The sequence below is a fragment of the Pipra filicauda genome, unplaced genomic scaffold, assembly GCF_003945595.2.
Source record: "Pipra filicauda isolate LSUMZ 115617 unplaced genomic scaffold, ASM394559v2 scaffold71_size5581439_pilon, whole genome shotgun sequence".
NCBI classification, from domain to species: Eukaryota; Metazoa; Chordata; class Aves; order Passeriformes; family Pipridae; genus Pipra; species Pipra filicauda.
The window spans coordinates 537,601-560,945 of NW_024104887.1; the positions used below are offsets into that span (position 1 = coordinate 537,601).

The window sequence follows — 23,345 nt, forward strand, 5'->3', positions numbered from 1 at the left end:
ACAGTTCAGGCCAAAGCGTGTGTTTCGTACACCCGGCAGAGAACGAAAGAATGAGGGAAACCTCCCGATTCAACCTTTCATCCCACATAGGCCCGCTCCACACCCAGGTTGGCTCGCACCCCGCGACCACGCCACCCCCGCTCCCTCCTCAGCCTCGGGCGGCCGGTCCGGCGGCTCCTCGCTGGGGTCCGCGGCGCTGCCCCCGCCCCGGCCGGGCCGCTCCGCCCCGATGAGGCGCGGCGGCTGCGCGGCCCGCGGGATCTCCGCCGCCGCCATGCTGCCCAACACCGGGTAAGGTGCCCCGTCCGGCCCGGGCCCCGCGCCCCGCTCCGCAGGGCCGGGCCGGGGGGACGCCCCGGCACAGCCGCGGCTGCTCGCCCGCCGCAGGGCCCTCGGGGCGGGCTGGGCTGGGCTGGGGCCGCCGCGGGGGCTCGCGGGACGCTCCCGTGCGCGGTGCTGCCCTGCCCGCGGTGCGGGGCCAGCCGGGAGCGGGCGGTGGTAGCGCAGGACGCCGTGTCCCGGTGGCCGTGGGGAGCAGCCCGGGGGCTGTGCCGGCCGAGGGTGCCCGGGACCCTCGGGGCGAGCGCTTCGTGCCAGTGCCCTTGAGCGGCGCGTTTTGCAGTGGAAATAGTTACTGGAGGGTTTTAACCTAGATTCGGCTGTGTATCTGTAACTTTATACGTGTAAAACTATTCTTCCCTGTCTTGTGCCAAACCAGTACCTGCTTACCTGGCAGTCAAATTTTTTTCCAATATAGGATCTTTTCTGCCTTTTAGCCTTTCAGAGGCCAACACTGCTAACAGCTAGGAAGGTAAATTGTTATTATTTGTTCCTGTATGTTATAAACAGGATTATTCATTAAAATCCTAGGGTCTACGTGAGCTCTAAACAGTGTCCCTGATGTGACCTGCAGGTTTCTGCGTTACCAGTCATTTCTTGTGGGAAAGAAACCTATCTTATTGTCTTTCAAGATCCCCAGGACTGCAGGGCACAGAGATGAATTCGACATTTTCTGTCTTATTTCCAGAATTCAGCCGTGATGGAAACAATACATATGCAACCTTCACAATACAGGTCGTAAACAATTTTGGACAGGCACATGCTTTATAAACTTGTAAACTGTTGGGCTGCTAAGCGAACTAAGAAATAAACCCAAAGTCTTACAAGTATGACTTAACAAACCACCACCTCTAAGCCTGACCAACCAGCTAGTTTTTTACTAGTTTGTGCACCCATGCAGATCATATCATCATATCTTAAATACAAAGCAAAAATATTGTGACAGAGGATGTTGAAAGCCTTGCATTCACCCGTTCCATTGAGCAAAGGGCCTGCTTTTACTGCCAGTGTAGCAGGAGGAGTCCCTGTGTCTTTCACAAATCTCAGCTGCAAGTGAACTTTGGTTTTCCTGGCACCACCCCAATATGGCTGGTAATGTTTCTGTTTCCTTCTTTGTGACCTGGCTTTAATCCCATTATCTGTATCATACTTATGTTTATGGGAGCTGATTTACACATTCCCTGCAAAGCCATGCTGGTCTTCTGGTACATCTGCTTGTCTTTCTGAATGGACCAGTCTTGTCCTTGGCAGGGCTTAAAGCCCCATCAGCTCTCCTCAGCTTCTTTCTCCTCTAAAGTTGCCTCTTGCTGGACCCCATTTACCTCTTCCCTGACTAAGGAGGATTCTGCAGACTTCACATTGGTTGGACTCTGGCCTTACATGACTGAGTATTACAGTTTGACTGTATTGCAGAATCGAACTTCACTCATTGTGCATGTGACTTGACTCTTGGCAGCAGTTTTTTATGATTCATTGTGCTGTTTAGATATTTTTTTTTCATGTGCCTTTCTAGAACTCAATTTTGCAGATGAAAGCTCTTTGAAATGGCATCTGCAGGACTTTGTTGACTTCCTGGGATGCCATAGATGCCTTCCCCCTTGCAGGGGAAGATCACTTGCCCTTTCTGCCCCATTTCCGTTTTCTGCCTTTGGAAAGCAAACGCTCTCCTAGAGAGCATTTAAGAGGCGGATGTTCTCAGATTTAGAGGGGAAAAAACCCACATCTGAAAACAGATGTGCAGAAACAGTACTAAGTCTGGCCCAATCTGAAAGGAAAACTAATGCAGGCTTGGAGGCTGGTGTGTAATATTTGTAATGGAAGCAAAAAGTGAAGTCACCATTACACAGTTTTTATGCATTCTCTAACTGAAGTTAAAAACTCTTGCTTTTGCTGCAGAGTTACAAAAAGCAGCATGAGCTTTATGCAGAACACTGAAACACACATTCCTTCATATGGAATACCTGTGGTCTAAGAAACTTTATTGTTGAATATACTTTAAAATGGAGTTGATATTTCTCTTTTCAAAAATTCAGTGACATTGTGTCAGCCAGACATCTTTCCTGTATTCTAAAACGTGTTTCTCCAGAGGTTTTGGTTGAACCTGTTCATTTGGAGGACCCGCTGGATTAAATGCAGTTACTGAAAAACTGTTGAGCATAGAAGATTTAAGAGAAGTAATTGCCATTTCTGAAAATAAAGTTTTTATGTATGGCATTGTGGTTCTGGCCTTGAAACTTTATACTACGTTGAGACAGCAGTTCTTTTTGTATGGAGAACTGTGACTAGTAAATTAGAGATCTGTGTAGGTGTGTTGTCTCCTTAGAAACTGGCATTTCGTTTTTACAAATTACTCCTTTTCCACTGTTGGAGAATGCAGCAGCTCTGTTGTAAACAGTGTGTGGGATCATTTTACAAAGAGGGAGAAATGTAACTGGGTGACCTGTGTAACCTTCTTGCTTTATAATGTTTGCAAACTTGGGGAATGGTCTTAGTTCACTGCTGCTTTGCTGTAGCTGTAGCCATCCCTTTTGTGCTTGAAGGCTGTTTTGTTAGTAAAATGATGAGGGCATTTGTCTGGTTGAGAGACGTCGCTAATTACTTTTTCGCTTAGAGAGTGATAAAAGTCAATGATTTACACCTTTTTCTTTGTTCTCCTCTTTACCCTCCACTTACCCCTTCACCTTCAGGAAACTGGCAGGATGCACCCTCTTCATCACAGGCGCAAGTCGAGGCATTGGCAAAGCCATTGCTTTGAAAGCTGCTAAGGATGGTGCAAACATTGTGATAGCTGCCAAGACAGCTGAGCCCCATCCTACTCTTCCAGGGACTATCTACACCGCTGCAGAAGAAAGTGAGTTTTAACAAATGAAAGTCGGTTTCAGGTGCTAGGCTGGGTGTAAGCTTAATTGTCATACCTGAATGGAAAAATGCATAGATATTCCAGTTTACCTTTACTTAAATAAGCTTAGTGCTTCTCTGGCCTCTCAGGAATGCTGTAATGTTACTGTAATGAAGATGTATGTGTATATAAATGTAAAAATGCCATGTTACTTGAGATGTATGAAATACACATTCACAGTGTTAAGATTTGATTTTGGCTTCCCTGTTCTTTATAAAACACATAAAGAGGTCACAATTTGAGAGTATGATTTTCAGTGCCTTCTTGAAGCATGTTGTTGCATCAGAGATTCTCAGAAGGGTCGTGTTATTTGTGCCATCTGAGAGCAAATTTGTAAATGTTTAATTTTTTAATTGTACAGTTGAAGCGGCTGGAGGAAAGGCTTTGCCCTGCGTTGTTAATGTGAGGGAAGAAGAGCAAATTATTAGTGCCGTGGAGAAAGCTGTGAAGACTTTTGGAGGTATGTTAATAGCGTGGGGGAGACATGAACAGGCATATTGTTCAAACAAAAAGAGAAAAGAACAGCTGCCTTACTCGGGCTTTTCGTCTTTAAATATTAATGTGAAACGACTTATTTTTAAACCAGGGATTGACATTTTGGTGAACAATGCAAGCGCCATCTCTTTGACTGGCACTTTGGAAACAGCAACGAAGAAGGTCAATCTTATGATGGATGTCAATGTACGAGGAACCTACCTTACGTAAGTGCTGAGTGAAGGAATCGGAGTAATTGTAACAGAATGTATGATGTTTTTCTCGGTTTTTCTGAGAAATTTTGTAGTTTTATTGCTGACCTACTAGAGTTGGAGTGTAATTATTCTACATGTGCTCACAGCGTTATTGGTCAACTGTTTGAAATTAATATTTGTAAGAATTAATTGCAAGTTGAAGTAAACAGGAACCTTATTACTGTAGTCATTAAGTGTTCACAAGCATCTCCATGCATGTAGGAAGAAGAAACTAGTTTGTTTCAAATGGAGCTCCAGCTTGGCTTTGCAAAATGCTGATGCTCTTTCATTTCAAGCAAAATGACTAAATCTTTGCATATATCAGGTGCAATATCTTATTTGTCAGTTTCCTCCTCATAAGCTTTTAATCTTTAGAGACGTTATATAACATACCATAGCTAAAAGAGAAATGTTAAAGATATCTAACTTAATGATCTAAAGTATTCTCCACCTACTTTTGACTTATCAGTTCTATAATTTATTTAAATTAACCAAGATTTGATTTCACTATTTCTCTGGTCCTTATTTTGCGCATTTTTGGGGGTGGATTCAGTGGGTTGGATCATCTTTTCAGGTACAGGAAGTCATTTAGAGCTCTGTCTTAAAAAGAAGGCCTTGATTTTGACAGAATTTAAGAAAAAAGCCCTTAGGATGATGCAGATTCTCAAATTAAATTGTTGCCTGATGTGATCAGAAGGTTTCTTATCAAAGTATTATCACAGAATCATAGAATAGTTTGGGTTGGAAGGGACCTTTAAAGGTCATCTAGTCCAACCCTCCAGTCTAGAATAGTGTCTGGTTTTGTGCAGATGAATCTGGTTATCAGATATTATGATTATATGCATTAATGTCATTTTGCTAAGAGTAAGTGAACAAATTTGCTATTTAAATAGCGTAAAAACACGTAACTAGCAGCTTTCTGAATTAGAGAGACGTGCTCAACATGGAGAGAGAAAGAGGATGGAAGAAAGAAAGACTCTGCTTTCAGAGTGGCATCTCTGTGCTTTCATTTGGTGACATATACTTTTGATAGGCTGTGCTTCTGTGCTCAAAAAGGAAAATTGAGTTTGGAGTTTGACATTCCATAAAATCCTCTATGTGTATCTTTGGATAAATCTCTGAATGGATTCCACTGTATCGAATGGCAAGTTCCATCTCTTCCTCTCTACCCACTAGCGACAATCATTTTCTTGGTGTTACATCTAGGTATTCCAAATTAATGGGAGATTCTTAAAGTCATCTTTGCTTTTGGTCCTATTCTGCCTTGAAAAGATCAAAAAGCAGGTTCTGTGTGCTGCAAATGGAAGACTGTATGAAAGATTCATGCCTCTCAAGGGAAATGGTCTTTTTCATTACTTTTGTAACTCTCAATTAAGAAAACCTAGTCAAGCATTTCTGCCTTTTCTTCCCCTTGCTTTGTATTTTGGTTCTGTCTGTAATTTGTAGAGATCTGTTTTCAGTGTAATGTTCAGAAAATTACAATGGTTAAAAAAAAGGGGCGTGGATTTTTTTTCCCCGCGGAGGATGTCGGGAAGATGTACCATCTTACAGAGTGTACTTGTTGACATAGAATCATGGAATCATTGAATCATAGAATATATTGAGTTGGAAGGGACCTTAAAGATCATGTAGTTCCAAGCCCCCACCACAGGCAGTGACATCTCCCACTAGACCAGGCTCAGAGCTCCATCCAGCCTGACCTTGAACACTTCAAGGGATGGGGAATCTACATCTTCTTAGGCAACCTGTTCCAGTGCCTCACCACCTTCACAGTAAAGTATTTCTTCCTAATATCTAATCTAAACCCATCTGCTTTGAATTTAAAGCCATTCCTCCTAGTTCTATCACTCCATGCCCTTGTGGAAAGTCTGATCTCCAACCTCCTTGTAGGCCCCTTTCTGTACTGGAAGTCTGCAGTAAGATCAGCCCAGAGCCTTCTCTTCTCCAGGCTGAATAACCTGAACTCTCTCAGCCTGTCCTTGATGTTCCTTCCCTCTGATCATCTTGGTGGCCCTCCTTTGGACTTGCCTCAACAGATCAATGTCCTTCTTGTGTTGGGGGCCCCAGAGCTGGATGCAGCATTCCAGGTGGGAACTCACCAGAGCAGAGCAGAGGGGCAGAATCCCCTCCCTCAGCCTGCTGGACACATACCTTTTATGAAGCCCAGAACATGTCTGGCTTTCAGGAGTGCAGGTGCACATTGCTGGGTCACGTTCAGCCTCTCATCCACCAGCACCCCAAGTCCTCCTTGGCAGGGCTGCTCTCAATTTGTTCATCACCTGGCCTTTGCTGATACCTAGGATTGCCCTAGCCCAGGTGCAGCTTCTTGCACTCAATCTTTTTAAGGTTCATGAGATTCCCATGGGCCCACTTCTAGAGCTTGACCAGCTCCCTCTGTATGGCATCCTGTCCTTCAGGTGTGGCAACCGCACCACTGAGCTTGATGTCGTCAGCAAATTTGCTGAGGGTGCACTTGATCCCTTTGTCTGTGTCATTAATGAAGCCATGGCATAGTGCTGGTCTCAATACCAACTGGAGGGACACCCCTCATCACTGATGTCCATCATGACTCGGAGCCATTGACCGCTACCCCCTGGACGTGACCACCCAACCAATTCCTTATCCACTGAACAGTCCACCCATCAAATCCTTTTCTCTCCAGTTTAGAGAGAAGACTGTTAAGAGGAACCATGTGTAAAGCTTTAGAGAAGTCCAGATAAGTGACATCTCTAGCCCTTCCCTTGTCCGCTGATGTAGTCGCTCCACCATAGAAAGCCACTAGGTTGGTCAGGCAAGACTTGTCCTTGGTGAAGCCGTGCTGGCTGTCCCAAATCACCTCCCTGTCCTCCATGTGCCTTAGCATAGCTTTTAGGAGGATCTGTTTCCCAGGCGCAGAGGTGAGACTGACACGTCAGTAATTCCCAGTCCTCCTTTCTACCCTTTTTTAAGATAGATGCAATGTTTCCCTTTTTCCAGTCATGTGGGATTTCACCTGGATAAATCTCTGAATGGATGAGCTTTCCAGGTGAAAGGAATCAGGCAAGGAAGGCAAGAGACCAGGGTGGCTGAGTATGGAACTGCTGGTCAAACTTTGCCTTATGAAGCTTGATTAAAAATTCTCAAGCAGAGATCAAATGCAAACATGTATCCTAGTGCTAGAAATGAAGTCATGTGACAGTTTCTATAAAGTAAAAGTTATGATTTACAGATGTGTAAATTCAAAGGAGAATTCTCTAAGCAGAGAACGGATTTTCAGTTTTGCCTGGAATATTCGTAATAGCGTTCCACTCTGCAATAGTATGTCTTCAACCTGGTTTTAAAGAACAAGTAGGTATGGGTTCAAAAGACAATGTATTTGTTACTAAATGATGCTCTGCACAGTTAATTTTGCTTATTGCCTCATAGTGTTTTGTTGCTTCTACCAGAACTATTACAAGGAGATTTATGGTTTCTGACCATCTGGAAAATCAGCGTCAGTTGATGCTGATGCACTGTTTGGAGTATGTGGTCAGTTTGCATGAATGAATGCTAGGCCTGAGATAAGTGATCTGGAACAGATATTTTTTTGTTGTTCTTTATATCAGTTAAGTACTTGATACAAGAAGAGGGTCTCAGCTAAGTCTTTTACTGTCATGAAAGTACTGGTCTGCTAGTATGGTTTTTACTGTAATTATAGGTGGTCCATAAAATAAGAGGAGACTGATATATCTGAATCAATCTTTCAGATCTAAAGCATGCCTTCCCCACTTGAGGAAGAGTAAGAACCCCCATATCCTGAACCTTAGTCCACCTATGAATCTGAATCCCATATGGTTCAAAAATCATTGTGGTGAGTAGCATTCAGAGCCTTTGTTGCTATTTTTTGAGAACCATGTAAGCAGCTGGTGAAATGTGCAGGAGTGCCGGATCTTGTATCTTTAGCGCTGTATACAGACTGGCACTGGAAGAAATTGTTTTGTGGGAAAATGTAGCGCAGGTTTCATGACCTCATATATTCTTTATGTTTTCAAGGTAAGAGTCTGTGCTTTTTCATGGGAATTGTTAAGACTACAGAAAATCTTCTGCTCCAAATAGAGACTGAAACCCAAAATCTGTTTTCTTACTGATTCAGCCTCACGTTTGTTTTACTATGGATAAAGCTCCATGTTGACTTTTAATATGGAAATTAGTTTTGAGGTGGGAAAGGAACTCCATGTTATCTTGAGGTTAGTGTTGCTCATTTCAAAACTGTGGAAAAACTTTCCATTTTGGACACTTGTCATATTAAACTCCAGGAAGTTCCAGTTCTTTCCCAGAAAAAGTTTCACTTCTCCAAGTAGATAGATGACAATGATTTAAAATTCCTGCTCCCTGCCTTTTTTGTTTTCTATAGGATATAGTTTGGTCATTAACAGCTTGCATGCCTTAGGCCTCATGAAAAAATCGAGCACTCTTGTCAGTGTTCTGTGTATGAAAAGCATGACAAAAACACCATACAGCCAGGCTTCAGTCATTATTGTTGGCAAAATGTGTGTAGCTCTCATTTTATTGTAGTGAAAAGATGACAGTCTACAGTCTATATCTGACAGTGGGTGGCAGAAAGAAGGGAGAGATTCTGACTCTAGGAAGGTACTGTTTTGTCTCAAAAACCTTCTTTTTCCTTATGAATCTATTACCTTTTTTACCTTTCCTTGATAGTTATATTGATAGAGTGTAAACTTTTATCTTTTTTACACTTCTTGTCTTAGCTTATACCATTTCTAAATATGGGATGTCCATGTGTGTCTTGGGAATGGCAGAAGAATTTAGAGGAGAAGTTGCTGTCAATGCTTTATGGCCTAAAACAGGTGAATTTTTTTTTTTTATGGTACTAAAATATTGACTTTCTGTGTTTTGACTGTTGGAACTTGCTTTATTTGACATTTAATATACTTCAGACTTCTTCTGGAATTGATTCAGGAGAATTAGTGTTCTTTTATATCATTTTGGTTCATCCTGCACAGGTGCTGGTCTTCATTCCTAGTTCTCACTAGACCATTGCCACTTTGATCTAAACTCATCTTCAGCTAGTTTGCAACCCATTCAACTCCTTCAGCTGGTTAAAGCAGGCGTGTAGATTTGGCTTGTCTGTACTTTTTCTCATGCACCCAGAGTTTTGGTTTGGACAGAATCATAAAAGTATTAGTGTGCTTTCATTAGCAGATATTGAGCATCTGTATATGTTGTACTCTTTAGAATTCCTGCTAGTTAAATTGCCAGAGTTCACATGGAACTGACAAGATAGATACCTCTGTGAACGCAGAAGTAGTTTAAAAAACCCTGTTCCTAGAAATTTTGGCACAGTGAAGTTCTGTGAAAAGTTGTTCACAGAACTATGTGATTGCAAGTTACAGGAAATTAAAGAGCTCTGTGGAAGAAAAGCAACTCAGTGCTCCCACACTGTGTTAACATCAGTTTATTTTCTGTGAGTCTGTGGGGGTCAGGGCTGCTGTTCAAGATTTGGCCAGCTGTTTGCCAAGGAGGCCAGTCTCTTCACCCCAAATACATCTGTGGGCAGAAATGATACTGATGTTAAAATCAATACCAGACAGAGGGTGATCCTGCCCTTTAGTGGTGTAAGCCCCATCATTGTGTTAGGAAACATTACAACAGCAGTGTCTATTTCCTTAACCTAGTGCAGGGAGGGAAGAACCAAGAAGAGTAAAAAATATGAACCAAAATCCTCTTTTGAGGATGGTGCTCCAGTGTAAGAAGTATTTGTACACAGGCACTTTTCAATGTTTTCATGTTAGGAGTTGCAGGCCTCTTTTTACTTGTAGTGCGAACTGGAACTCTCTGATCTGCTTTCTCTAAAGTGAGAAATATGAGCAAAACTTAAATATTTCAGACAAAATCAGCTGAGTTTCTTAGCTAAAATAGGTGATAATCAATTGGACACTTGGGTTAGTGTGTCTGACAGACTTGGTTGTTTTTCATTGGTCTGGATGCTTGCATCTTAAATTCTCCCAGTAAATGGATGCCTCATAATTCTTCTCACTCTATGAGTTTTACCTATAGAAATATTTTGGTAAGGGATAGACCTTTTTTGAATTACAGTTATATTGTTCATGATAATAATATCATCACAAAACCTGTGCTGTTTCGAAGAGGATAAGGTCTTCATTTTTGATGTACTGAAGGCAACTACCTGTGTAACTTCAGGGTCTGGATTGCCTTCCAGTGGAGTCAAAGCTCACCTTTCAGGTTTCAGGTTTGTGTTGTATTTTTTTATTTCTGAGGCAGTTAGAAGAAATATGAACTTGTTTCCGCATACTTGCTTTTTGAGTGCTCCAGGAAAACCTCAGAAAAGTTTCAGCGAAGATTTCTGAGGATCTGTGGGATCTGGAACAGAGCATGAAACTTGATTCTTGAAGTCTGTAGCTCCCTAGACCTCACACCCATCCCCCTGTCTTGTCTTTAAAATGCCACTGCTAAATGGGTTTTATATCTCCTCAGAATCCTGTGAGGGGGAGTAATTTGGTTTTTCATTAACAGAGGTGACCTTTTACCTACCATTGTGTGGGTTTTTTACGGTCACTGACTGATCAAACAATGTATGTTGTCTGTGAGAGCTAGGGACAGTAAAGGAATTAATCCACAATATGTCGTTCAGACAGAGACATGGTATGAAGCTGCAGACAACACTACCAATTTCACTTATTTTTTCATGCAAAAGATGTTACAAGATTACGAGTGTCCTGTCAGTGCACATATTTACATTCTGCATAGGCACATTATGTGCCCCCTCCACAGCTTTCTGATTTTCCAACACCTTCTTTCTGATTCTGGATATGGTGGAATAAATGGGTCCCAACATACCATTGAAAGCTAAAGAATTTTTTCTGCAGAGACCAGCTGGTTATACTAAGTCTATTTTGCAATGTAGCTGTTTTCCCCCACCCATCTGAATCATAATTTGGCCTCCTATTTTTCATGGCGAGGGAAAAAAGGACCTGTCAGAATTTCACCACCTGCTCACAATGGAAATTTTTTCAGAGGGATGGCTAACTTTATAAGCAGAAGTTACATTAAGTCTTATGTTGCATATTTGAATACATTATTTCTTTCTCGTGTTTGCATATACTACAGCACTCCAAACAGTACCAGTATCTCAGATGTGGTCTGTTATTAAAGAATGTCTAGATGGTATTAAGTAAACTTCTGCAAAATCTGACATTCTTATGGGGGTGAAGTAGGAAACCCAAACCAAAGAAAGCCATATCTGTCTTTCTCTTGTGTGTTGCAGTGCCATTGTGTCCTTGGTAACACATCTGTACCTGCTAAAATAAGTTAGAGGAGAACACTGCAGGAACTGCCACTTGTTAAGGAGTGAAGCTAATACCTGTTCCCCACAGCATCCTGTAGTACATGAGGCTTGGAAGTGCAGGAAGATTCAATTTACAAATGAAAACGTTATCTATTCTAATAAATGCTTTTCTAAATGAAGATTTCTCTCTGGGAAATGCTGCAAAGTATTTAAAAAAGTAATTAGGCTTTCTGTAGAATTCAAGGTATGCAAAAGAGCTTTTTATTTGATGAATCCATTCTTGCTCATTCATCTTAAGGCTGTTAGAAACATTGGATGAGCTCTCAAAGTTTGTATAAATCAGTGATGCCTCCAGGAAAACCAGTGTGTCCTCAAGTATAAAGGAGGATAATGTGTGAATTCTCTAGTACTAAAAATACTCTTTTGAGAGGTTTCTCTTCCAAAAGTGAGAAAGTTAACTACTTTCTTGTAGTCATCCAGAGAGATATGTTACAGACTTCCACCATATCTAAAATAAGTTGCAAAGTACTTAGTTTAGAAGTCCACTATAATTTCATACAAATGTGTTTTACCTCAGTGTTAGTATGGATGCCTGGATCTGTTCATTTACATGTGACAATATGCTGGTAATAAGATGCCAAGAGCTCTTCATTTATCTAAAAGTGAAAGAGAACGCCTTTCAGAAGGGCAATCCCATCACAAACAGCGCAGAGGAATAATAGAGGTGTCCTGTGACAAAACTGGAAATCTCTTCATGTGCATTAGAGGAAAACCAGCATCACTTTATGTGAAATGAATATAACTGTGCAGTCAGACTACTGTTTGAGACCTTTTTGCTTTAGTCTATGCAATAGGCTGACTCTGCTCAGAAGAATAATAGTTGATACTAACAGAGAAGTGGTAGAAATGTGGGCCAGGAGTGAGTGGCTTAATGAATTGTCAGAATAATGGAATATATTTGGGTCAACAGAAGCCAGTAAATTTCATCAGAGTATTTGACAGAAATATCCTCTGAGCTGTTGGTAGTTATTAAAAAAAAAAAAAAAAGTCGTGCAGGGCAGATAGCATTTCAAAGGACTAAAGAAAGGCAAATTTATTTTCTGTTCTTAAAGATGAGAAAAAGACTTAGGGATACCTACATATATGTACAGTATATCTATTTGTCACTTTTTATTTAAATGTGTTCACTTGATTTTAAAAAAAGAGAGGCTGAGGTTGGTTAAAGGTAAATGAAACCTAGGGACTAATCCTGACAGAAGAGTAAAATAAGGGAGTCAACAAGAACATCTACATACCTTTGCACTTTCCTAGAAAACACTTGGACAGGAGTTCTCTGGCCAGCACTGAAGACTTTTTTCTGTTTTCCCAGTTCCTGCTTTGGAAGGTGAATGATCCAGCTCAGATAGATATGTCCTACACAGTGCCTATTTTTTGCTCATTAAGAAATGTTGGGATCATTTCTGCATCAAAATTGCTCTTCCTTTGTGTGGAATGGAGGCACCGAAAGGAGGAAAAAAGTGATGTAAAATCAAGTTTATTGTTCTGCTTCCATGCTCTTCTGTCCCAGATGTAGGAAAGGATTTGCAAGTCTGTCCCAAAACTTGAGGGTAGAGTGTTGAGTCTTAAAAAGCAGATGGAAAAAAGCAGAACTGTGTGAGGGAAAAAAGTAACATGGCAAGTGTAGAACACTACAACACCACATCCTTTCTGTGGAATAGGATGAAAGAAAAATGGAATGGATACCTCAGCCTGGAAGAGCAAATCACAGACTTGGACTGCAACATGGCATAGTGTTAATAGCTCCCATGGGGGAGGCATAAACAAAATTAATGGAATGGTGCAGAAGTAGCAGAATTGGTTAATATAAGAACCAGAAGCTTAGGAGATGTGAATTTTATTCTTGGGTCTAACACAGCCTTTCTGTGAAATCTTGAACAAGTTGTTTGAGGTTTTGCTATTTGGTTTCTCATTAACTTTGGAGAAATCCTTTAGTATCACAGAATCACATAATGTGCTGAGTTGGAAGGGACTCACAAGGATCATCAAGTCCAACTCTTAACTGTGCACAGGACCATCCCCAAGAATCACACCATGTGCCTGAGAGTATCTTGAACTCTGTCAGGCTTGGTGCTATGGTGCTTGCCCCTGGGAATCCTGTTCCAGTGTTCAACCACCCTCTGAGTGAAGAAGCCTTTTCTAACATCCAACCTAACCTCCCCTGACATTCCCTCGGGTCCTGTCACTGGTCACCACAGAGAAGAGATCAGTGCCTGCCCCTCCTCTTCCCCTCACAAGGATGTTGTAGACTGCAATGAGGTCTCCCCTCAGTCTCCTCTTCTCCAGGCTGAACAGACCAGGTGACCTCAGCTGCCCTTCACCATCCTCGTTGCCCTGCTTTGGACGCTAAGAGCTTAATGTCTTTCTCATGGGAGTTATCAAAAGGCTAAAATTAATCATCGAGATTTTCAGTGTAATAATCATCGTAGGGAATACCTCTTAATGACTCAGGTATCACACATTCACTTTGAGGAAAATAGTTATCCTGTTAGTTTTTCATGACCTGAATAACCCTCGAAATCCAGAGGGGGCGGGGTGGGGTGACCACTGATAAATAGATAGGGGGATGTGAATGTCATAAAACATTCTGCCCTTTTTGATTCCTTTAGTAGTTTCCTAGTTTTCACTGTTGCTTGTAAAGAGTTATTTGTTGGTTGGGAGTATTTCATAGCTTTTGTCTTCCTACAGTTTCCTTTTGCATGAAAAGAAAATTAAGTTTGTATACTTGCGAGAGAAATGGGAATTCCACGTCATCAATGATTAAGCTTTGTTTCCTTACTGTTTAAACTTTCTAGCCATACATACAGCTGCTATGGATATGCTGGGAGGAGCTGGAATAGAAAAACAGTGCAGGAAAACAGATATCCTGGCAGATGCTGCGTACTGCATTTTAACAAAACCAAAAAGTTTCACTGGAAATTTCATTATTGATGAAGTTTTGCTGCGAGAAGAGGGAGTTAAGGATTTTGATGTCTATGCAATTGCACCAGGTAAAAGAGACCTTTAAGATGAGAAGTAAGTTCAGGAAGGAGGGAAGGACATATGGAGAATATTAATATAGTTTTCTTTCCAGGGGCTCTTACATTAGTCTGTAAAAAAGTTGCTTTGCCTCAGCTTTGAGGACATGCCTTCCCGGAAAGCACATATGCGTCCACTGGGAGTCTAATAATCAAATGCCTATTAAATTATATTAAGAAATTCTTTAATGAAAAAAAAAATCTACCTGCATTGCAGATGTATGTATTAGTATTTAACAGCTAGTGAGATAGATTTTTATTTTTTTCCTTCTTCAAATGTTCTTCATTGCAACTTTAAAAGCCCTCCAGGTCAGATTTTAAAGGAACAAAACTCTAAACATGTTATTTCATGCTATGTTTTTTCCTTCAAGTTGTAGTTTATTTACTTATAGACTTGGGTGTAATTTCATATGAAATTGATTCCTTCTGTCCAACTTTACTTGGATTTATTATTACATTTTTCCTTCCTCTTAGGTCACCCTCTGATACCTGACTTCTTCTTGGATGTTGAGATTGACACTACAGCTGTGAAACAAAAAGGATATGGTAGGGAAAGCACTGTGTGTACAAGTCCATAATTTCTGACAATAATGAGTGCTCTCTCTATTTCAAGTTGTTTTTCTTTTTTCTCCTAAGAGTTTGGACTTCACTCAAGGTATTTAGCAGAAACCCTTTTCTTATTTGGAGGGTAATATTTATGGAAGTAACTCTGCACTAAAAACTAGAGAAAAAAATCCTACCTCCTTCAGGACTTTTGTGGTATGAAGTCAGTGCATTATTTTGAAAAATCCTTTTTTAAACATCTGAATGTGGTAGTAAGAAGGTCACATGTAAATATCACTGGAAATTAAATAGCAAACGGCACATTTTGCAGGAATATCTCCTTTGCCTTGTTAAATTTATACAAAAGAACATTACATAAATCCTCCATGGCTTCTTAGATGAAACATGCACAATTTACACAATTAAAATAAGTCTTAGATGAAATGCAGAAGTCTTTTTTAGAAAAGCTTTGGTTTCGCTTTTTCAGAACTGTAGTGTGTCAAGTTAGAGGGCAACTAAGAATGCTGAACAGGTTTCATAGGAGTGTTGAAATAGGGATAAGAGAAGGGCAGAGAAGGCAAAGTTTGAACAGTTCCTTTCTGTTGGAAATACTGTTTGAGCTGTTGAACTAGGAGGATTGTTCTGCCAGAGATGGATGGTGTTAGATCCCTGGGCCTCATGATACTGGGACTCACAGAACAGACCTAACTGGTTTTTGGTATTGAAGACACCTAGGAGACTTTCAACAACATTTTTAGAGGCTGTTCAGCTTGACTGACTTTGTAAATTGCAAATGCTGTCATACAATAGAATGCTGATCAAAGCAGCAAATTGAGGCTTAGAAGCCTTTGCAGAAGAATTCATGAAAATATACATGTTTTTTACAAGATAAACAAGACAGAAGTATTTTGAGATGAAAGTGATGGCTAGTAAAGACGCTGTTTTTTTTTTTAGTGTTGTCAGGAGTATATGGATTACATTAAAAAACTGCTGTGTAAGCATTTGTAATGAACTGAGAACAGTAAGAATTTTGCTGTCGTTTTATTTCCACTTTTCTTTTGACATATTAGGAAGTGAAATATATTTCAGAATTACCTGTAATGCTCTACACCTATTCAGATCCTAGGTGCAGAAAGCATCCTTTATGGGTGTAAATACTAAAATGGGAACATAATCATTTACTCTACTTTGAAGCTTAAATCTTTTCAAATGGAGCTCTCAATGCATATTTCTCCATTCATTTTTAAAGTGGTTTTCGTTTGAAAGAGAAAAATAATCTCTCTTGTAGGTGCTGCCCAAGCATTGAAAGAGGAGAAGACAGAATCTGCTCCAGCCAAGCCATCCGGGCCTGTTGCAGAAACATTCAGAGTTATTCAGGGGGCCATGACGGAAGAGAACGTGAGAAGTACTCAGGGTGTCTTTCAGTTTGAATTATCTGGTAAGAGCATCAAATGTGAAACCTTCCCTAGCAAAAGGCACTCAGTGATTTCAAACAGAAGCACTCACCTTTTCAAGCGGATGCCGAAACAGAGCAGCTCCTCTCCTGTTCTGCTGTGATGCTCCTTCTCAGGACCTCGAGCAGGCACAGGGAGCTGCTGCCACTCCCGCCGTAGGCGGAGCCTTTGTCACTTTGTCGCTGCCCTCCCTCACAGGGTTGGCGTGAGGACAGGCAGGGGTGCTCCCAGGGTCTCCTTGAAACACCCGCTGCCTCCGATCTGTGAGCGAAGGGCAGCCTTTGGGCTCTCCTGCCCGTGTCCCCACATGGGCACGTGGGGCTGGGGTCACCTGCCAGGGGTTGGCTTTGGCTGCCCCCAAAGGGGAGGAGGGCAGAGCGCCTTTGCTGCCTTTGCTGCCTCGTCACCTCTCTTCATTCTCTGTGCAGGTGACGGTGGAGGCACGTGGTATATCGACCTGAAGAACAAGGGTGGGAGCACTGGCTTTGGAAAGCCCCCTGGGACAGCTGATGTGGTTATGAGCATGTCGAGTGCTGACTTTGTGAAAATGTTCACAGGTGAGGGACAAAGGCCTTTGTCAGACCGGTGCCCAGAAAACCTTCTGCTGATGGGGGAGGAGACTGGCATCTCGCTTTCTGATCTGGGATGGAGGAGCTTTCAGCTTTTTGTGGCTCAGGAGAAAGTACAGGCCAGAAGTGCTTGCATTTTTCTGGACTCCTGTGTTTTGTGAACAGGAAGAGAACAAAAGCTTACTCTTCTTTTGTTAACCAGCTATTGACATTTTAGCAGCCAGCGTAGCTTCAGAAAGAATCCAGTCAATGTGTTGTATTTGTGTTCTGCCCAGCTCTAAGCAGTGTTTCCTAAATGTGCACTGCTTTTACAGGAGGACTTGGTAGCAATATAATTGCTAGGTCTCGCTGTTGTGGCATTATATTTTCTTGTGCACAGGCTGTCTCCCATTCCTTTAATTTTCTGATGGTTCTATTTCTTCTTTTTAGGTAAACTAAAGCCAACTATGGCCTTCATGTCAGGAAAATTAAGGATTAAAGGAAATATGGCACTAGCAATGAAGCTCGAGAAGTTGCTTACACAACTGAACTCTAAACTGTAAGGGGAAGCCCTTGCTAGAAGAACAGTGGCCTTTCATATATAACTGCAATACTGTTTTAATTTGTAGTCCTCATTTTTCTCTGATGCAATATAAGAAATACGGATAAAATGTGAGGTTTTTGTAGGAGAGGTAACTCCATCTGATTAAGGGAAGAAAGTGTTTGTGATTAAACTAATTGCTTCTCAAGAATACACTTCTTAGGTTGCAGATGTTTTCTTTACTTCTGCTCCTCTGGATCAATGTAAGTGATCTGAAGTGAGTTTTTTCCTGCATAGTTGCTTGTACACATTTCCTGTGAAAGAGGTGGGGAGAGCAAATGTCACCCTGCAGATCTGTGCTAGAAGTGCTTAGTGGAAGCAATATGGTCAGTTTTGCAGTGCCTTAATTATACCTGGTAAATTGGCATCCCGAATTTTTTTTCTTTCCCAGGTTTATTACCTACATGAGTTCTATTGCACTCAGTTAGGCTGCACAGACATACTGAATGATAAGCAAGTTTTCTTTTTGTGTGGAGGTGCATTTGCACACGCTCACACTCGTGTGCTTTCTCTCTTCCCCTATGCCCACTACATCACTGGAGGCAGCCACTTCCCCTTCCTTTATTTGGCTGGTAAAGATTGAAGCTCCGTAGGAAAAGCATGAATGTTGCCACTCTGTAAGTTCACAAGTGCACACATGGACTGCAACTTCACGTGACAGCATCTGAAAAGCCAGATGGACCAGCCTCTTAAGCTGTTTATTCGTTGTCGCCTGAAGAACTGCCCAGAATTTGGAACATTTTCTCTTCTAAGCAAGCTGAGAAGCTTGCAAGACTTAGGATTTATTTTTTAATCCACTTGGCAGCACAATAGTTTACAAGTTTTTAAAGCATGTGCCTGTCTAAAATTGCTGTGACCTGTATTGTGAAGGTCACATCTGTATTGCTTTCATCACAGTTCAAAGAGTCACAGAATGGGTCAGGTTGGAAGGGACCACTGGTGGAGTCATCTGGTCCAACCTCCCTATTCAAGTAGGGTCATCCCAGAGCACATGGCACAGGATTGTGTCCAGATGATTCTTGTGTATCTCCAGTGAGGGGGAGTCCACAACCTCTCTGGGCAATCTCTTCTAGTGCATGGTCACCTGCAAAGTAAGGAAGTTCTTCCTCATATTCAGGCAGAACTTCCTGTGTATCAGTTTCTGCCTGTTGCCTCTTGTATTGCTTGGCACCACCAAGCAGAGCCTGGCTCCATGCTCTTGGCACCCTCCCTTCAGATACTTAGTAAGGCAGTTGAATTCTGGTAATAAAGAAAAAACCTGTCAAATTCACCTCTACCTTGCAGTCTCGGGGATCTTGAAAAACAATAAGATAGGTTCCTTTCTCACCAGGCACAATGGGCTGGGGCTATTGAGGGAGGGAGGGAGGGATGGAGGGGGTGGCTTACAGCACACTGGGCAACATGGTAGCATGGGAGCCAAGGGCTGCCCCAGTCAGAGGGGGCAGCAGTGCCAGGCTGTGTGACTGTTCCCAGTCCAGCGTCCACACCAGGCTGTGCTCAGCAGCATGTTCATCCCTGCCAGGCAGCCAGCTCTGCTCAGCTGAGCCACCAGCATGGCCAGCTCCCTTCAATGTCTGTGTGCCTGCTGCCCAGCCCTAACTGCTGCCCCTGCCCTGCTGCCAGTGCTGCCAGACCTGGGGGGCTGCCCCCAAAGGTTTCGGTCTCCACTGAGCAATGTCTGCTTCCCACCTCTATCCTGGTGTCTGAGTTGGTCATTGCTCTGTCCCTGACTGCTGACCTACCTGGTGATCCCAGAACACTGCCTGCACAGTTCTGACAGCTGAAGGATAGCAGAAGCACTGGCATACGCGAGGACATAGAAGTAAAGGCTGTACATGGAATAGGAGGGAAAGATCCAGCACTGGAAATCAGAGTCCTCTGGAGGAGACCAAATATCTGAACTGATGGTGCAGTAATGCACACATACTGCTGGCTGCTGTCAATACAGTAAAGAAGTGGATAAGCTCTGCCTCTCTACAAAGCAGAAACTCACAGTTCTGCAGTGGAGGATCCCCCCACTCCCCAAACTGCCCTTCCCTCTGACGGTACAGCATTCATCCTGGAGCAGAGCTGGCCCCTGACCAGCCAGCTACTCACAGGAGAACGTGGTAGCCCTTCTCTTTCAAGAGCTACTTCTTTAACTCCGTGGGACCAGGTATTTTGCCCATCAGCCTTTTCACTTACGCAAACTCAGGCAACTGCTGCCTGAGTATCTGTGTTGTGTTTTAGCAAAGTCTCCCTGGCTGCCACGGCAGACCCGTCTCTGCTGGAGCCTCCGTCTGCCAGCTGCTTCTCACTTCCCAGCCTTCACCTGTGGCTGAGCTGGGTTCACCTGAGGAAGGTGATGAGGAGATGCAGCTGTGGAGAAGGAGGTGGCAAGGTCCTGGTGAGCACTGTCAGCTGGGCCCTGATTGTCCTCAAGACAGTGAGGAGATCTTTCAGGCCAGCAATTGGCTCTGAACACACCATGTGTCCTCCAGATGACAATCCCAACAAACTTGGTGCTCTGCTTACAGCCCCCTGTGTCATTGGCCCTGTCCTTCATATTTGAGTGGTGTGTAACATCCATGTTTACATGCTTCCCCTGGCTCAGTTCCATTAACTCTTACAGGAAAACCTTTACTGCCTGTCCCCCACTGTTTAGGAGTATGTCTTTGTGGAATAGTAGGTTTTGTCTGTATTTTGGACACAGTTGTTCCCACAGAAACCTTCATCTTATCTTGCTATTGAATGAACTGTCTCTGGAGTGTACTTATTTCGAGGAAGGAAGCAAGGTAACTTCAGTTACCTAATTTCCATCCAAGAGATTTTTTTCCTCATGGTATAAACTTACATGAGCTCATTTAATTGAAAACATTTCTACTAATTTAAGAGACATTAAACCAGTCACAGTGAATGTATAGTACAAGCTTCCAGCTACTCTGGAGACAGTTGAAGTCTGTTACGTTCCTTCAGCACTACAATGGCCACTCCAGAGATGGTACCTGTGTTTTTAGTGAGCCACATCAGACCCTCTACAGTGATTCTGGCAGAGACGATTCTGCATCAGGAAATTAAGATATCAAGTGCCTGGCACAACACTTATTAGTTCGATATCAGGACTTTTAACTGAATTATAGAAGATTGCAGATTTTTTTAGAATTGGAATTTGCAAAAGGCAATGAATTTCTTCCATCAATGTTTTATACAGCCAAGCAGCTACCTTCAGAGCATCTTCTATAGGCATTTATTTGCTACCATAGCCTAACAGGCTGTTTAACACAGCAAGATTACATTTTCAGTTCACAAGGATGAAAATGTTAAAGACTTGAACTGCATATTGTAAAGTCTTGTGTCTGTTCCCAAAAGGGGAAAAAACTTTCATGAGTAAGTTACAGTAAGTATCTACTAGCACATTTAATTTATTACTAGTTCAGCAGGATTCATTTTAGTGTTTCTTTTCAGGATTTGTTTTGAGCAGTGCTTTAAGTACAGGCAGGAGACTAGTTAACTTATAAAGCATTTGCATCTGTTCTGACTGTTCTACCTGTTTCCCTTTAGAGAAACTCCTAAAATTAAGGTTCTATTTAATCAGAATTGCATTTATTTAATAAAAAGAATGATTGAAATCTTGCTTTACTGATGACTCAGCTGATCTGTATCCTCTTGCTTGTGGCCACGTATTGTTTTCACACGTTGCACCAGCATTAGCCAACTGTGTGTGCTCTGAAGTTCTCCTTTTTATCTCTTTTGCCTATACACCATACTCCAATGTTTCCTGGAAAAGCCCAGGGTATTTGAGTATCCTTAACTGATCTCAGCGTTCATTCAGAATAGAGGAAGAAGGAAAAATCTGCCATCTTAAAGTCTTTTTTTAAGCTGCCCTATAGGAGATTAACTTTGACCTAGTTAACCATGTTCTGGTTAAGCATATCTGGTTAAGTGTGATCTGATTAAGCATTTCAAAGTACAGCCACATCAGTCCCAGTTTGTATCATTGTCAGCTACTCCTTACTATCTGTGACCACCATTGCTCTGCATGTGCATCCACAACATGGCACTAATGCTCTCACAATGGGCAGTAACCTACTTTACACACGCAAACACAGATTTTTGCAGCCTTTAGTGGTGCATCATGTTGGGTAGAGGCAAAAATATGAGGAGGCTTAAAGAAGGCTTCTCAAAGCACCACTATAAGGTGCTTTTGTAATGTTACTCAGGGCATTATGAGGACCTTTTCATCATGGAAAGTGTGTTTATGGGCTCAGAGAGAGAGACCTGTGGAGTTCCAAAGATTCTCCAGGAGATCATGATTGTGTATGCTCTGATCTGTACAAATGAAACAAAAGAGTGGGGCGTGCAGAGACAGGGTTGATGTTCTCATATGCCAGCTCTGCATCCCATGATTTTTCTGGCTAAGATCCCTACTCCTCCATGTTTAGGGTGACAGGCAAACGACAAACAGAATAAACCCTCCATTGCCAGCCGAAGCAGTCCCAGTTCCCTCCACATTTTGCTGCCCACAAGGGTACCTGTGGCTCAGTTCTGCTGCTATGAAATTGTGTGGTCCTGCTATGAACAAGAATGGGAAATCCAACCAGAAAAATTATCTCCTTTTTCTTCAAGTTAAGCCATATGGAATCTGCAAGTTTGTTCACAATTAAAAACAAACAACCAACCCACCTGGACCCCCAAAACAAACAAACAGACAAACAAACAAATCCCACAACCAAACCTCCCCCCCAACAACAAAATCTAAACAAAATAGTAACAATAACAAAAAAAACCCAGTAGAGAAACACAGTTAAATTTTGTTCCATAACAGTAGGAAATAAACAGTGGAAGATGGTCATGTAAAGCTGAGCATATGCGGATCTTTGTACAGAACAGAAAGCATAATGTGAATGCATACCCCTTCAACACTAATACTGCTACATTATTTTAAGTTATTTCTTCAATTTGTGGGTTTGATTTATCTGAAGTTGGCAAAGCCCTTTTACCCAGTCATATAAGAATTTACTCAAATGGACAAATGAGTCCATTTTAGTCTGTAGAATCTCCCCTGTCCTTCAGGACAGATATTCTTGCCACCTGCTGCCCTTTCCTATCTCCCTCTGATGTTCAGCTGAGTGTGTTCGTCCTGAAGACTTCTAACCTCCCGCAGTGCCCATGATACCTCACTTAACCACGCAGCTGACTGAGATATTCTGTTACACTGGGATGATTAGTATCAAGGTCAGTTATTTTCTCCTCGGAAACAGCTGGCTTAATTGCTCTGATTATTACTGTGCAAATAAAAACATGGAATAGCAAATATCCTGAGTTAGGATAAGGTTTCTCTGATTATTACTGTGCAAAGAAAAAGGCGGTATAGCAAATATTCTGAGTTAGGATAAGGACAGCTGAAACACAGAATTCTGTGAGAATTTATTATCTGGTTAGGGATCACGTTTTCCACTGCAAGATACTTCACTACCAATTCTAAACAATTCTTGAATCCCTAAAAGAAGACTGCAATGATTTTGTTGCAATGGAAACACCTTTCTACACATTCCATAGTCTAAAGTCTGAGTCAGTAAAAAGAAATTGATGATTGAGAGAAATGAAGTTCCATAGCAAAGTATGAAAGCTTTAGAAACTGATAAAAGGCTGAAGAGCTGTAAAAATGGGAACTGCAGTCAACCCCATTACAGCTTTTGCTATTATTCAAACAGTTTTTCTCTGAGTGAACAAAGAATATATGGTGTGCTGTGGTGCCGTATGGTATGGCATGATAATGGTTATGGGTATGGCATGGTGCAGTATGGAAAGACCATCATGCTCACAATTAAAATGCACAAGCCTGCCCTGCCATGAAATAGTTTCCTTCACCAAATGAGACTGTGTGTTAGTAAT

The 23,345-nt window shown here is 42.0% G+C and overlaps 1 protein-coding gene across 1 annotated transcript; it reads left to right on the forward strand.

The window, feature by feature from the left end:
- The first annotated feature begins 204 nt into the window (after nucleotides 1-204).
- On the forward strand, nucleotides 205-18,741 carry HSDL2 (hydroxysteroid dehydrogenase like 2). Its single transcript, XM_027710331.2, has 11 exons — nucleotides 205-291; nucleotides 3,027-3,190; nucleotides 3,600-3,698; nucleotides 3,825-3,939; nucleotides 7,692-7,795; nucleotides 8,694-8,792; nucleotides 14,104-14,298; nucleotides 14,800-14,871; nucleotides 16,157-16,306; nucleotides 16,751-16,879; nucleotides 17,321-18,741. The coding sequence occupies exons 1-11, from the start codon at nucleotides 230-232 to the stop codon at nucleotides 17,431-17,433; spliced, it is 1,302 nt and encodes a 433-aa protein (XP_027566132.1). The 5' UTR covers nucleotides 205-229; the 3' UTR covers nucleotides 17,434-18,741.
- Nucleotides 18,742-23,345: the final 4,604 nt, after the last annotated feature.

What these genes read in the sequence shown, in the direction of transcription:
- HSDL2 (XM_027710331.2), top strand. Translation starts at nt 230, where the DNA reads ATGAGGCGCGGCGGCTGCGCGGCCCGCGGGATCTCCGCCGCCGCCATG. An exon ending in TGCTTTATGGCCTAAAACAG is followed by an intron (nt 8,793 to 14,103) that starts GTGAATTTTTTT and finishes TAAACTTTCTAG; the next exon opens with CCATACATACAGCTGCTATG. An exon ending in CTTTCAGTTTGAATTATCTG is followed by an intron (nt 16,307 to 16,750) that starts GTAAGAGCATCA and finishes TTCTCTGTGCAG; the next exon opens with GTGACGGTGGAGGCACGTGG.